The sequence below is a fragment of the Herpailurus yagouaroundi genome, unplaced genomic scaffold (genome assembly GCF_014898765.1).
Source record: "Herpailurus yagouaroundi ecotype Mexico unplaced genomic scaffold, PumYag 28, whole genome shotgun sequence".
Classification (NCBI taxonomy): Eukaryota; Metazoa; Chordata; class Mammalia; order Carnivora; family Felidae; genus Herpailurus; species Herpailurus yagouaroundi.
The window spans coordinates 166,674,932-166,690,528 of NW_024412376.1; the positions used below are offsets into that span (position 1 = coordinate 166,674,932).

The 15,597-nt window shown below is 57.4% G+C and overlaps 2 protein-coding genes across 5 annotated transcripts in view; one reads left to right on the forward strand and one right to left on the reverse strand.

Annotated features, from left to right (window-relative positions):
• The window catches only part of RGS12 (regulator of G protein signaling 12), a 122,979-nt gene that overhangs the window by 106,659 nt on the left and 723 nt on the right, over positions 1-15,597 (reverse strand). The window lies entirely within an intron of this gene.
• LOC121038989 (uncharacterized) overlaps positions 13,144-15,597 on the forward strand; it is an 11,054-nt gene continuing 8,600 nt past the window's right edge. The window contains exon 1 of the mRNA XM_040489016.1: positions 13,144-13,372. Coding sequence (XP_040344950.1) covers positions 13,346-13,372 — 27 coding nt within the window. The 5' untranslated portion in view covers positions 13,144-13,345. The remainder of the gene's footprint in view (positions 13,373-15,597) is intronic.

Here is a 15,597-nt window from a genome sequence, read left to right on the forward strand (position 1 = left end):
AGAGATGGGGGGGGGGGGGCATGGAAGTGATGGATGGATGGAGGGATTGGGGGGGATAGATGGAGAGATGGATGGACAGATGGAGGATGGAGGGAAGGACAGATGGATGGGGAGGGAGGGAGGGGTGCACAGATGGATGGGTGGGTGGGTGGGTGGATGGACAGACTGACTAAATTCATTAGTGGTAGTCAATGTTTACCCAATAAAACCTGGTTGCTTACTTGGTCCAAAAATTAATGGACTCTTTTCCCGAGCTACAGACAAACGGGAACCTTCAAACAAAGTGGCCACCAAATGCTGCGCAGGGTAAGTGAAATGAGACCCATCAAACTTTCAGAGAGGGGCGCCTGGGGGGCTCAGTCGGTTGAGCGTCCGACTTCGGCTCAGGTCACGATCTCGCGATTTAGGAGCTCGAGCCCCGCGTCGGGCTCTGTGCTGACGGCTCAGAGCCTGGAGCCCGCTTCGGATTCTGTGTGTCCCTCGCTGTCTGCCCCTCCCTCGCTCATACTCTGTGTCTCACTCTGTCTCTCAAAAAATGAATAAACGTTAAAAAAATAAAATAAAATAAAAACTTTCAGAGAGAGAAGACAGGTCTTGTATGAAGGAACAGAACCTGCCAGAAAACACCAGAGGATGGCAGAGCCCAGGGAGCTTCTGCAGCTCCCCACAGGCACGCGGAAGAACAAACACGCGAGCGGGGAGAAGGCGGCTGACCGGCAGGCCCGGGTGTGGTGTCGCGGCAGGGTCACGGCGGCCGTGTCCCCACGCGGTGTCCACAGGGTGCCCGCAGCCTGGCCACGCTCCTCACGTGTGGCCGCCCCCTCCGGTACTCATGCGAGCAGCCGAGCCGTAAACCCGTCCCCGAGACTTCCTGTGGCAGCTCCACAAGGGAAGGGTGGCCAGGAAAAGCAGCCTGTCCCAACATGTCTGTGAGCGCGACGGCCAACGAACGGCAAGGGAGGCGCCGAACGAGGCATTCTGTGTGTGAGTCTGCCCGTGGCGACGGCGGTCACGATGAACTGCGTGTCCCTTGTCTGGGAGCAGCCTCCCGTTCGTACCGTTTGTTGGACTCGCCGGGTGCGTTTCTTTTTATTCACCCGTGGCGCAAGCTCGAGCCGGCGCGGGGCTGCCTTGAGGGGGTCCGGCCGCTGCCCCCACGTCCGCGTCAGCAGAGGCGCAGACCGAACTCACCCGAGCCAGCCAGCCGGGTGCGCGGCGGGCGATGCTCCCAGAGGACCCCACCAGTGTCCACGGCGCGGCCCTGACACGAAGAACCCGAGAGACACCAGCAGTGCGTCGTCGACAAGCCCCCGGACGTCCTAGAGGGGTGGGCTCGCGCCCCCCACGGACCGGGCAAGGGAGATTTCCCGTGCCCTCCCTAAAAGACATCTTGGGCTTGGGGGCGAAAGAAGGACATTCTTCTAAAACGGCTAGTACCTTCTGTGTGTACAATCTCACGCTTTCCCCTAAACACCCGAGGCTCTACAACGGCTCTGCTGATACAAAGGAGCAAGCTGGTGCCTGTCCGCATCCGTTCCACAAATACCGGGGACCCAGCCGGGCACCTCCACACCTGCCAGGCAGCACTGATGCACCGAGGACCCTCGTGCCCTCGCACGCCCTCGTCAGCAGCAGGTGCGTCTGCAGCGGCTGTCCCACGCTCCGCTGTAGGAGGGGCTGAGAGCCGGCCTCCCCAGGTCAGGATGGGGAGCAGGTGCACTCGGGGGGCTGTGCCCGGGAGCGACATCGGGCCGCCGACCCACGCCTGGAGTCCGTCTACGTGGCGGGACTCCGGACTTGGAGCCGACGCTGCCATGGGAGGGTCTCGGGCGGAGTGTTCTGCACATGGGAGGGACGGGGCTCACTGGGGCCGGAGGCTGGACAGTGATAGAGCCCACTGCCGCCTCTCTGTATTTGTGATACAAGTCGATGGCGCCCTCCTAGTCGTCCTGCCCTCGGCAGTCCCTCCCCCTGGGATCCGGGCCGAACTTGGTGCCTCACCCCTAGTAAACAGGGCAGAAGGGAGGAGAGGTCACTTCCTAGAGCACTACAGACACTGGTTTTTGTCTTCCTCAGCTTTCCCTCGCTCACGCCGAAGGAAGTCAGCTGCCGGGTAAAGAGCTGCCCTAAGAAACAGCCCCCGGGACAAAAACGATGTCTCAGGCCACCAGCCGGCGAGGTCACGAGGCCTGCCGGCAGCTGCATCACATCTTCCGGGGCCGCCGCCCCCACGAGAGCCGAGCCTGGATGCAGACCGTCCCCCCCTGCAGCCTGGCCACCACCGCGGGCACAGCCCTGGGACAAAGGACCCAACTAAGCCTCACAGTCCCGACCAGAGAAGCTGCGAGGTGAGAAACGCGGGTCGTCCTCTGCCGCCACGTGCCAGGGACTATCTGTTACGCAGCAGCGGTGACGAGCAAAACCATGAACGATTTCACTTGACTTGCTCTCGCTCCTACTATCGACACGGAGCAGCCTGCATTTGTTTCCAGGCAGCAACGCATGCGTTAAGCAAAACGCTCCAAAACACGTTCCCTCAAACCTGATCTGTGATGTGCTGAGTCAGGAAATCGTACCATGCACACCTGAGAGAAACGGACGACCGAGCGGAACACGCTGGCTGAGGGAAAGGGCCACCGGATGACTACCTCCCCGCTGGGACCTCGCAGGTCGCGCCAACGAGGAAAGCGAGGCTGCCCAGTCATGACTCAACACACTCGGCTAATTCCGCTTGGGCCCGTCGGCACGCCCCCGGCCGCCTCTTGCTTCACTGTCAGCACGTGAGACGCTGACCTCCCTTGAGGTTTTTCTACCCACAAAATTATTTACCTGGCCCTCAAAGAGTCTATCTCGGTTCCTCGGTGGCCTCGTCCCCCAATGTGACGCCAATCCAGCCTGGGGGGCAGCTCAGCAGCCACGCGGATGATTAGCGTGTGTGCTTGTTGACTGATTTATAGAAGGCTGAACAGAAGAGCACAATACAGAAAATGCCCCAGCTCGGCATTTTGTGATTACGCAGCCTTTGTGCTTGGGGCTTTTTTTAATGCCGGTTCCTGAGGTTTTAGCACTTGACGTCCAAAGAAACCAAGAGGCGAAGCCGCAGGGACCTCGGATCTGAGAGCGCGACTTGTCTGCCCTCCTGGCCGGGCTCCCCACTCCCCAGGAAGGGCCTGCCCCCCGCTAAGCAGCCCCCCCCCCGCCCCTCCCCCCACCCCCGCGGGGATCAGCAGGGGAGACCAGAACTCACTCCAACAGCAAAGCAGCTCTCCGATCAGGAAACAGGGCGATGATAAGCAGTCAGGAAAGAGGAGAAAGAAATAAGAAAAAGAGAGAAGAGCTTAAACACTGGCAACTTGAAGGTCTCGTCTCTCGGAACACATCAGAAAAACGTACGTACAGTTACTACCCGCAGCCTAATAGCATTAGGAATTCCGAAAACACTGAAAATACCATGGAGTTGAAGAAACAGTTACGCTAATGTCATACTGACTACATAAAGAAAGCCTGAAACACTAGCTGGAAACTTCCCCAGCCTCCTCCTTCAGGAGAACTTTCGTGGCCCTGAGTGGGCGGTGGTGCGGGTGGGGGTGGGGGGACGGCTGAGCCCCCCTCGGCCCCTGCTCCCCAGTCCTAGTCACAGGCCCCAGTCATGGCTCGGTGGCCGCACAGGGAGGCCCGCGACCACCGCAAGCGCCCAAAGCCCTCCAGACACAAGGGCCTGCGGGGACAGGATGGTGCCCAGTGGCACAGGTGTCCCCGGCCGGCTCCCGGTGTCCCACCTACAGGCCCCGGCCGGCCGGCTCCCAGCAGCAGTTCTAACCCAGCACTGGCCCTTTTCCTAGTGTGAGGAGGACAAAGTCTACATTCGGCAGAAAGACTATCATTTAAATTACAAAGGTCCATTCTACTGGCTCAAAAACACTCATATATCTCCTGAGGGATTCTAATCTTTTGGGACATAAAGTTTACATCAAGCAAAATCTGTGGGCGAACCCATCATGAGGAGCAAACGTCACATGCTCTCTCATCTCAAAGAGAAATCAACACGTGAGACCTCGACCACTAGGGCAGTGCGCCCTGTCATACCGGGCTCACAGGGGCTCGGGGGTGGGGCAGTCTGCAGCCTGGGACGACACCAGGCATGGGCGTCCACACCCACAACCAGCGTCCCCCGAGCACACGCAGGGGCCCGGCCGCTGGCCTGCCCCGCGGATTCTCCCCTGTCGTTCTGCACTCCCTCCGCCGTGCTGGACGGCACAAAGCTACTGAGGCAGGGGCGCCGCGACGTGACTTCCTTTATTCACGCCACACAAGAAGGAGTTTAAGAAAGACCTCGATTACGGAAGGAAGCTCCGCAGAAGGGAGGTGAGCCAGACCCCCGGCGCCCCGCAGCAGCCCGCCGTCACCCGGCCTCCGGGGCAGAGCTCAGGCCCGTGCCTTCTCCCGCTCACTCAGCACCTGCCCTGAAGCCACCAGGCCCGCCTTCACCTGCCCGCACCTTCCCTGGGGCTCATCTCCAACCAGTAACGCTGGCCCACTTCTCTGGGGACCCAGCCTGCCTGCCGAGGCCGGCCCAAACCGCAGTGTGCCTGGCGGGCAGGCCTGTGGTCACCGCCTCAGGACCGTCCCGCGCCTGCCTCACCCGTGGGCGCGTTCATTCGTTCGGCGGCTGCGGACCGGCTCCTTCGGCAGCACAGGAAGACCGTTCTCAACAGTGACAGTGATGGCCCCGCCTCCGTCCCGGTGCCAGCCGCTGCTGGCGGACGGCACGGCCACCCACGGAAGGTCAGGGGGACGCACGGGAGACCACACGGCCCGACTCCTTCGGAGAATTCACTCCTCCCCATCCTTCACCGCTCCCCGGCTCAGCTCGAACCCCACTAACTCCTCCAATGCCCACCGACGCCCCAACTGTCCTGCGGACCGGCGGGCCCCACACGCCAGCCGCGTCTGCTGTCAGCCCAGGGGTGGCACTATGTCAATTCCGACGTCCTTCTGAGGGAGCGGCACCCACACTCAGAGCATGTGTGGGCATAGGGACCCATCTGCGAGCAGGGGAACGCGGGGCCAGGCAGGATCCGGATCCACTCAGGGTCCACCTGCCAGAGGGGAGGACACACCGAGGCCGTGAACTTCAGAAGTCCTAACGGAGCGGAAGCGCCACGCCGACCAGGAGCTCAGAGGAGGACCGGAAGCCGCAGCCCACCCCCGCCTAGCCCCCACGGCCAGGACCCAGCAGGACCCAAAGGGCAGACTGAGGCCAACCTACCCCCGCAGCCAGCGGGCAGACCTCCCGGGAGCCCGGCTTGCTCTGGGCACCTGCCCGGCCACTGCCGAGAGTCAGGAGCAGGCCAAGCAGGAACTGCGACCCTCCAGGATCTGTAGCTGATGGGCCTGGGGCCTATTCTCCATTCCAGAAACAAATTCTAGCTCAATATCTTGAAATACGGGGGCTAAGCCATCTCGATTTTCCCTTCCTATTGTTAATTGACTTTCTTTTTTTAAATATTTATGTATTTACTTATTTATTTTTAACATTTTTTGATTTTTTGAAGGAGAGAGAGAGAGAGCATGAGCGGGGGAGGGGCAGAGAGGGGGGAGACACAGAATCCAAAGCAGGCTTGGGGCGCCTGGGTGGCTCAGTCAGTTGAGCGTCTGACTTCAGCTCAGGTCATGATCTCGTGGCATGTGAGTTCGAGCCCCACATCGGGTTCTGTGCTGACATCTCGGAGCCTGGAGCCTGCTACGGACTGTGTGTCTCCCTCTCTCCCTGACCCTACCCCACTCAGAAAAAAATAAACATCAAAAAAAAAAAAATTAAAAAAAAAAAAGAATTCAAAGGAGGCTCCAGGCTCCAGGCTGTCAGCACAGAGCCTGACACGGGGCTCAAACCCACAAACCGCGAGATCGTGACCTGAGCCACCCAGGTGCCCCCTGACTTCCCTTTCTTATCTCTACTCAATATTTATTGTTTGTGGTTTTTCAACCCGGGCACAGCGGGACTACGGAGTCGTCGGCTTTAGCGAGTTAAACATACAGGACACCCGGTGAGATGTGAATTTCAGGTAAAAAATGAGTATTTTTAGTCTAAATATGTCCCAAATACCGCACGGTGTTTTGTCTGACATATCTAGCCGAAGGGACGGAGGAGGGGGAGGCCCTCATGGTGACTCAGTAGCCCTTGGCTCCTCTCTGCTGGAGCCCGGCCGTCTCCCATTACCTGCACCCGGACTGTCACCTCCGTCCCCGCGCCCGGGTCCCCCCCCCCTTGGCCCCCCCCCCCGCCCCCGCACCTCTCCCGACCCCTCACAGCCGCTTCCTTGGGCAGAGTGGACAGCGGCAGGCCAAGGACAGGAGGGGACGAGCCAACCCTGCGTCCACTTGCCCGCCGGCCCCCCTCAGTCGATCCCCTGCCCTCGCCTGCCTCCTTGCCTCACCCCTGAACACCTACGAAAGGCTGAGAACGATTTTCCTCGTCAACAAATGGGCTTATGTCAGGCCCCCCACGTGACATTCTCCTGCCCACATACAGTCGTGGCCATTCCCTACAGGAATCTGGAGGAACAGGCAGGGCTGACGGAAATCCTTCTGCTCTCCACATCTTTCTCTGTCACTCCCAGGAAGACAGGACAGGCCACAAACACACCCAGTCCCGGTGCCCACGTCAGCGTGGGGAAGGCTCGGTCCCGCCCACGGGGGAGGCTGAGGGCAGAACCCCATTTGGAAGCAATGGAGGAGGGGTGACCAGAGGGGGTCCCGCGGGCAGGAGGCCCCGCCCCCTGGCGACCCCACCCGGCTCCTCACCTCCCAGGTCCTGGCAGGGCGTCGTGGGCTGATGGTGGCCCCAAAGACGTCAGGCCCTAATCCGCAGAACTTGGAAATGACCCCCTTTGGAAACAGGGTCTTTGCGGGCGGGCTTACGTTAAGGATTCTGAGACAGGAGATGCTTCTGGATGATCTGGGCGGGCCCCGGACGCCATCCCAAGTGTCCTTATGAGAGGGAGGCGGAGGGGAGGTCCGACACAGGCAGGGGAGAGGTCACGTGAACACGGAGGCAGAGACGGGGCGGTGCGGCCACAGCCCATGACCACCAGCGGCCCCCAGAAGAGCCCCGAAGGGAGCACAGCCCTGCCGCCACCTGGATTCGGACTTCTGGTCCCCAGAACGGCAAGAGAACAAATTCCTGCTACTCGGAGCCCCCCGGTTTGTGGGGCTTTGTTACCACAGCCGCAGGAAACTACCACGACAGACGGGCGCAGGGAGCCCTCCTCCCCCTGGGCCCCGGCCGCCCCGGCCTCTCAGCGAGGAAGCCGACGGGCTGCTGAATGCTGAACCCCACAGAACCGGCTGTGACTCTGAATCTGGCTGGACACAGAATCTGGCTGGACTCCAGGCAACTAGGGACGCGGGGCTCTGGGGAGCGGGTGGTCTGGGCACCTGCCCAGTACCTCCCGGGGAACATGTGTCCTGGGCTCAGCTCCTCTGACCGCGTTCAGAGAGGAGCCACAGGGGCGCCTGGTAGCTCAGTCAGTGAAGCGTCCGACTCTTGATTTCGGTTCAGGGCACGATCTCACGGTTCGTGAGTTCGAGCCCCGCATTGGGCTCTCTGCTGTCAGCTCAGAGCCCACTTCGGATCCTCTCTTCCCCTCTCTCTGCACCCCACTCCACCCCCCGCTCGTGCTCAGTCACACACTCTCTCTCTCTCAAAAATAAATGAACACTAAGAAAAAAAAAAAAAGATGTGCTCCACAAGGTCTGAGCCTCCCACCTGGGCACCTCCGGGGCACATCCACTCAGACGACACTGCAAGCCCAGACGTGACGTCACCAACAGTGACCGACAAAAGTCCCCCATGTGAGACACACACACGCTATCCTAGCTAATCCTCACAGAGGCCCCATCCTTCACCTTACCTTCCGACGGAAACCGCGCACGGAAAGCATTTTGCCCCAGGTCTGACTAGACGGTGGGGTGGAGGACACGGTGCCTGAGCCAGCGGTCTGCGTCCTTCCGCTCCGGCCTCAGATGGAGCCCCACGCCCAGGCAACTCAAGCCGGGCCCCGGGGGTCGCCAGCCCGAGAGGTCAGAGAAGAGCCAGCCCTGGGCTTTACGATATCCTGGGTTTGTTAAGGAAAAGCTTTTAGACTAGAGGCGCTCACTCCCTGATTCCTGGATTCTCCTGATGAGAAACAAGTAAACCCAAAGATCGATGCTTGGCTACTTAGCAAAGCACAAGGAGGTCTAGCAGGGAAGCAAAGAGCCTCACGCGTTCTCCTATGCTGCTAAATCAAGTTCCGGCCGGTTACAAGATACGAAAGCCAACCATCTGAAGGCACCTGAGAACGTGAAAAGCAGGTAGAAAGCAGAGGGGTCATCCCCTAAAAGAACGGGTTGCCCTGGGTAAGACACGCGTTCGTACAGACGGCTGGAACTCTGGTGGAAGGCAGCAAGCCTCCTAGCTTCAAGGCCGAGAACAGAGTTTGGGCACGGCTAGAAGTGAGGGGGACACCTCAATGACTCAGAAAGGAGGCAGCCTGGAAGACAGATAGCCCTGAGGTGGGTCTGTAAGCTCGGCCCAGGCCCTCGGCCAGCCCCTGAGCTGCCCCAAGGAGCAGAAGCGAGGAGCTGGTAGGCCAAGTGTGCGAGGCAGAGACGAGAGCGGAGATCTCAGTTTGAGTCAAGACAAATTAACTTCCGGAACAAAACACAAAACTCTCCAGAAACGAGAATCACCACAGTGGACCGTCCACAATGCTCAGCACATGATCAAGGACTACCTGATGTTCACAGAAACGGGAAGATGTGACCCCCAGTCAAGAGAAAAACGAGTCCACAGAAATTGATCCTGAGAAACCCAGGGGTTGAAATGAGCAGATAAGACCTTAAGGCAGCTGATATAAAGTGAAAACTTTAATGCAAAATAGGATCACAATAAACAGATGACATATCTCAGTAGAGAGACAGAAACTATAAATAAAAGTAGGCACCAGGCTGGCTTAGTCAGTACAGCATGCGGCTTGATCTCAGGGTCATGAGTTCAAGCCCCGCACTGGGTATAAAGCTCACTTTAAAGTTAAAAAAAAAAAAAAATTTTTTTAAAGCAAGTGGAAATTCTAGAAATAAAAACTGCAGTAACTGGAATGTGGAAACTCACCAAATGGAATTAAGAACAAACTGGAGGCAGAAGGAGGGGTGAGTTAACTTGAAGACCGATTAATAGAAACTACGCAATATGAAAACTGACAAAAATGATTTTTAAAATGGACAGAGCCTGATGCCCAGTGGGACAACATCAAGCACCAACAATAAATGTAATAGGAACACCACAAGGAGGGAATAAATGAGATAGAAAAAAATACTTGAAGAAACCATGAGCGAATTTTCCCCAAACCTGGTGAAAAATTACAAACGTCTAGATCCAAGAGGCTCAACAAAGCCAGGGCAGGATGAATACGGAGAAAACCGTCCCACGCGTATCGCACTCAAGTGCCGAGAGACAGGGGTGCCGGGGGCTCCGTCAGTTAAGCGTCCAGCTTTTGGTTTTGGCTCGGGTTGCGATCTCATGGTTCATGGGTTCGAGCCCTGTGTCGGGCTCGTTGCTGACAGCACGGGGCCTGCTTGGGATTCTCTCTCCCTCTCAAAATACATAAATAAACTTCGAAACACGAAACAAAACAGAAGCGCCGAAAGACAAAGACGAGAGCTGGAAAGCAGCGTCGCCACCTAACACACGGGACGCCACGGCTGTGACAGCGTTTCATACAAATGCAGCAGCCAGAAGACGCCGGCAACCTGGAATTCTACATCCGGCAAAGAGATCCTTTAACACTGAAGGAAAACAAAGACATTTCAGATAAATGGAAACCAGGAGGATTTGTCACTCAACAGGCAAGAAACGCTGAAGCGTTTCAAGCGGAAGAGAAATGATACCAGATGGAGACACAAATCTGCAGGAAGGAATGAGGCGCACCAGAAGCGGCGGACGTGTCAGTAAATATTTTAAAATAGTGGTGTTTCCCTCTTAATTTCTTTTTTTTCTAATTTTTTTTTTTTTTACATTTATTTATTTTTTGAGAGACAGAGACAGAGCACAAGTCGGGGAGGGACAGAGGGAGAGGGAGACACGGAGTCCAAAGCAGGCTCCAGGCTCCAAGCCGTCAGCACAGAGCCCGACGCGGGGTTCGAACTCACGAACTGTGAGATCGTGACCCGAGCTGAAGTCGGTCGCTTAACCGACTGAGCCCCCCAGGTGCCCCCCCTCTTAATTTTTTTCAAAACAAAAATTATGGGGCACCTGGGTGACTCGGTCAGTTGAGCATCTGACTCTCGATTTCAGCTCAGGCCATGATCTCACGGTTCGTGAGTTCGAGCTGACAGCACAGAGCCTGCTTGGGCTTCTCTCTCTGTCTCTCTCTCTCTCTCTCTCTCTCAAAATAAATAAATTTAAAAAAAAATTTTAAGGGTATTCCAAATAGGGGTGCCTGGGTGGCTCTGTCAGCTAAGCGTCCGACTCTTGCTCTCAGCTCAGGTCTTGAGCTCAGGGTCGTGAGTTCAAGCCTCATGCTGGGCTCTGCTCTGGGCGTGAACCCTACTTAAAAAAAAAAGAATATTCCCGATATTATTTATTCCCCACCCCCAAGTTGCTTTGGAGGAATTTGTGTTTATTATTTATCAGCTAATAAAAAAATTCTTCAATTTGGGGGAGGGATGTTTAAACACTGAAAAATGTAAATGGATAAAACGTTCACATTCAAAAGCCAACGCTATCGAACTGGATACACGATTGGGACTCAACCGTATGTTTTATAAGAAGCTGACTCTGAACACAAGGACACAGACAGGCTGAGCGTAAAAGAATGGAAGAGTTGTGCTGTGCAAACAGTAAACACGAGGAAGCTCGGAGGGCTGACTTAATACGAGACTTCAAGCCCCATTCATCAGCAGAATCATCACCACAAACGTGTGCCAACTTAATAACAGATTCACACACATGAACCAAGCCTGAAGGAGCAAAAAACGGAAACGGACAAATCCAGTCAGTGTTGGGAGATGTTGAAAACCTTTCTCAGCAACTGGTGGAAACCCCCCGAATCCCTCCCACCCAACATCAGTAATGACACAGGACATGTGATCACTACGTGATATTTCTACGCGCCCGGCAGTTTTAGGTGTTTGAGATCAGCCATGAACGCTATTGAGGAAAAAACCCTGGTCTCATGGAAGAGATGGTCTTATGGTCTTAGGAAAAATGGGGGGGGGGGGGGGAGAAGGAAAAAAGAAAACCAGAATAAAAACTTGAAGTATGTTTACTATCTTCCAGAAAAGAAGGCCCTAAATCTCTGAATAAAGAACAAGAGATATTTTTTTAAAAAAAGGAAAGGGAAACCAAAACAGAACTCTTGAAAACGGAAAAGGACAATGGTGATAAAGGGACTAACAGAGGGCTGGGAGACAATGGGACACAATCTCCCAAGAGCTGAGCAAACATCTCCCAGATCAACAAGAGGAGAAAAGAGATCAGGGGATTAGCAGGTCAGCCAGGAGATCCCAATTCCAGATACAAGGAGTTCCAGAAAGAACTCAAGATTGAAAGCAGGAAATTCTCACGGGAGTAACAGAAAAGTCAGTCCCCAGGCCGAAGGGCCCCACCCCGTGCCCAGCACAGCGGCACAGCGTTGAGAACAAGCACCATCATGGGCTAGTTCGGGCACAGGGGGAACAAGGGAAGCCCCCGTGAGCCTCCTGGGGCCGGATCACAGACGGGACAACTGAAATCAGAACGGCACCCGTGATGGAGACGGAAGACCACGAAGCAACATCTTCAAAAACCTGAGAAAATAGGGGCACCTGGGTGGCTCAGTCGGTTGAGCGCCCGACTTTGGCTCAGGTCATGATCTCACGGTTCCTGGGTTGGAGCCCCACATCGGGCTCTGTGCTGACAGCTCGGAGCCTGGAACCTGCTTCGGATTCTGTGTCTCCCTCTCTCTGCCCTTTCCCTGCTCACACTCTGTCTCTCTCTCTCCCTCTCTCTCAAAAATAAACATGAAAAAAAATTTTTTTTTTAAAAACTGAGAAAATATTTTTCAGTATTTTCAATATTCTATACCCAGCTAAACCAAAAGTAACTGAGGAGTAAAGATATTTTCAGAACCAAAGACGAGAGTAATATCTATGCAATGTCCCTTAGCTATCCAGAATACCTCCTTCAGCAAAACGAGGAGTGAGCCCAGGAGGAGAGAGGGGTCCAGAGTGCGGGGACCGACACAGAGGGACAGTGGCACAGGGGACACTGGGCGACGGCCGTGCAGGGGCCTTCCCGGGACCAGAACAGACTGGGGCAGGACGCGGGACCTCAGGAGAAAACGCCCAACAGCAGGCACCGCCACAATGGGGGTGTAAGGCAGGAGAGAGTTCTGGAATAGGCGGGTGGCAGGGCCGGGTGGGAAAGCTGTTGCACTCAGTGTCCTGAGCCGGTCGGTGACAAACCATCCCTAGGGTCAGAGGTTTAACCAAAAGCTAGACTGTGGTGGGAGGTGGAGGGAGAGGAAGGGGTGGAGGGGCCTTGGGAGAGCCGAGGTTCCGCTGCACCTGTGGGAAAACGCAAAGCTCAGACGACACTGCGGGAGGCACGGACAATCTGTCGTCTTGGCCCTTCACCCAGCGTCCCGGAGGGATGATCACGACCAAGGTTTAGGGACAGCAAGATGCAGAAAAAGGTGAGTAGCACGGTGTGTGCGCGCGCGTGTGTCTGGGGGTGCCTCTGTGTCTGTGGGAAGGTGTCCGTGTGTGCCTCTGGGGGATCTGTGTGTGCGTGTGTACCTCTCAGTATCTGTGTGGGTGTCTTGTGTCTGTGTGGAGGGATAGGTCTGTGCGTGTGCGTCTGTGTGCAGGTGCGCCTGTGTGTGCACATCTGCGCGTGTGCGTGCATGTGTGTGTGTCTATCTAGAAATGACTGTGCGAACAGGAACACAGCCGGGGAAGGGTACACCTCGGGGGTCACCATGGTTAGAGGGTTGGGGACAGCCAAGCCACGGGATGGGAGACGGAAGACGGCCAGAAAGGACAAAGCACCTGCTGTCTGTGGGAAAGGCTCTAACACAAGAGCTCTCTGCCCAGTGCACACGGACCAACGGATCAGGTGACCTTTTGAACGAGTGAAGCCGGAAATCACGGGTAAAAATCACATGGGCCTGTGTACAGAGCGCGCGTCTCAGGAGAGACTCCAGTTTTCGTCAGACAGTCAAGGGAGCAGTGACCACCCCCCACCCCCCCAAGCAGTAAGAACAAGTCACCTGAGGCCGATCTTCTGCCCGGGCCACCGGCCCCACCCCAGAAGGTGCGTGAGATGAAAGGCGGTCCTCCCAGACACCAGGTGCGGAGCACGGCGGGGGGCTGGACACTGGTCCCGAGACTCAGGTCCCAGTTCCCGGACTGGGAACGCCACCGACAGGCAGCAGGGACTTGGAGGTGTGACAACGTGGAGGTGGGAGAGGCCCCGGGTCTGCAATCGCAGGGGCCCTTGTGGGAGGAAGGCAGGGAGCCGGGGAGCCGGGGACGCGGGGCCCAAGGACTGAGGACGGCCCCCAGGAGCTCAAAGGGGACGGAATGGGCTCTCCCGGAGCGAGGTGTCACTCAGTTTCGGCCCAGTGACACCCATCTCGGACTTCTGGCTCCCTATGCGGAAGCCCCGAAGTTTGTGGTGATTTGTTACAGCAGCCACAGGAAACTCTTTCAAGCGCTAATTCGAAAAAGAAATGTTTACAGGACTTTCGCCAAGTCAGAGAAAAGGTAAAACGTAACAGGGCACCTGCTGCACCCACCGCCTGCCGCCCCGACACCCTGTTTTCTCCTGCGTCCTCACTGCCTGCCTGGCCCGGTTGGTTCTGACACAGACAGGGCAGTGGGCAGGAGACCACACAATCGCAAAGTGAACCCCTGTCGTCTTTCCTGAGAGGGTGGGAGGGATGGCCCCCAGCACGCCTGTCCCTCCCACGTGCCTCCGGCAGCCTCAACCAGCCTCCCCCCTGCCCCTCCCCCCACACGCCCTCCGGCATCCACGGCCAGCGCCCAGTCCCAGCCCTACAGCCTCATCTGCTCCCCGGCCCTCCCTTCCCAGCAGCCTTCATTCTACAAAGTGGGAGCGAGGCCTGCCCTTGACCCTGGGGCTGCCAGCACCTGCAGCTGCCCTCTCTCTGCCGCGCAGATCTGCTCGGTGCCCCTCTCCTCACCACGACCCACCCCACGACACAGCCGCCACGGCCGCCCCACACGTCCAGCCCAAGTCCACGGCCTTCCCTCTGGCCACCATGGCCTCCCTCGCCCCCCTGGTCCCCATGGCCCCAGAAGTGCCCACGTCCCTCACTGCCCGTCGGCCAGGGCCCTCGCTGTGGGCACCCAAGCACTGGGCCGTCCACCTGAGGAGCGTCCCTCAAGTCCGGGTCCCGCGCCGAGCCCTGCGTGCCTGCGGTCTCTGGTCGTCAAACCCACCGGGTGGGGTGGCATTTTTATGAAGTTCACACGGTGACAATTATGTTTCCACAGTAAAACTTTAACCACACTCTACTCCTCCTCCCCTCCCCCACTGCCCGTTCCAGACGCCAGGACCCCTCCCCGTGCGCTTCGCCCCACGGCCAGGGTGGGGGTGCTGCCCCCTCCGCTGCGCCCCTCCTCTCCGGAGCCAGCCCCCTGCGGGACCACCGGCCTCCCACGGGCCCCTCCCACAGCACACCGTGACCACGGCATCACTGACACGGGGCCGCTCCCAGGGCCCCGGACAGACCCCTCATCACCAAGAGCGGCCTCCTGGCAGGCCACGTTCCCGAGCCATCCTCTAAGGGGACCTGAGGCACGAGTGGGCGGTCCCCTGCCCAAGGCCTCATCCCAGGAAAGTGGCCGGGCAGGTGCCAGGCCAGGAGGCACACTCGGAAGCCCCTGTCTGCACCCAACTCCGGGGCTGCTCTCCATCTACACCCTACAACCCTGGGGCTCTGTCTACACCCCACAACTCTGGGCCGCTATGTCCACACCCCACAACTCTGGACAGCTCTATCTATACAACTCTGGGCCACTCTGTCTACACCCCACAACTCTGGGCCGCTCTGTCCACACCCCACAACTCTGGACTGCTCTGTCTACACCACACAACTCCAAGGCTGCTCCCTATCTACACCCACAACTCCGGGGCTCTGCCTATACCCCACAAGTCTGGGGCTCCTTTCCATCTACACTCCATAACTCCAGGGCTGCTCTCCATCTATACCCCACAACTCCGGGGATTCTGTCTACACTCCACAACTCTGGACCGCTCTGTCTACACCCCACAACTCTGGGCCACTCTCTGCACCCCACAACTCTGGGCTGCTCTGTCTGTACCCCACAACTCTGGGCCACTCTCTCTCTACACCCCACAACTCTGGGCCACTCTCTCTCTACACCCCACAACTCTGGGCCACTCTCTGTCTGTACCCCACAACTCTGGGCCGCTCTGTCTACACCCCACAACTCTGGATCACTCTGTCCACACCCCACAACTCTGGACGACTCTCTGTCCACACCCCACAACTCTGGGCCACTCTGTCTACACCCCACAACTCTGGG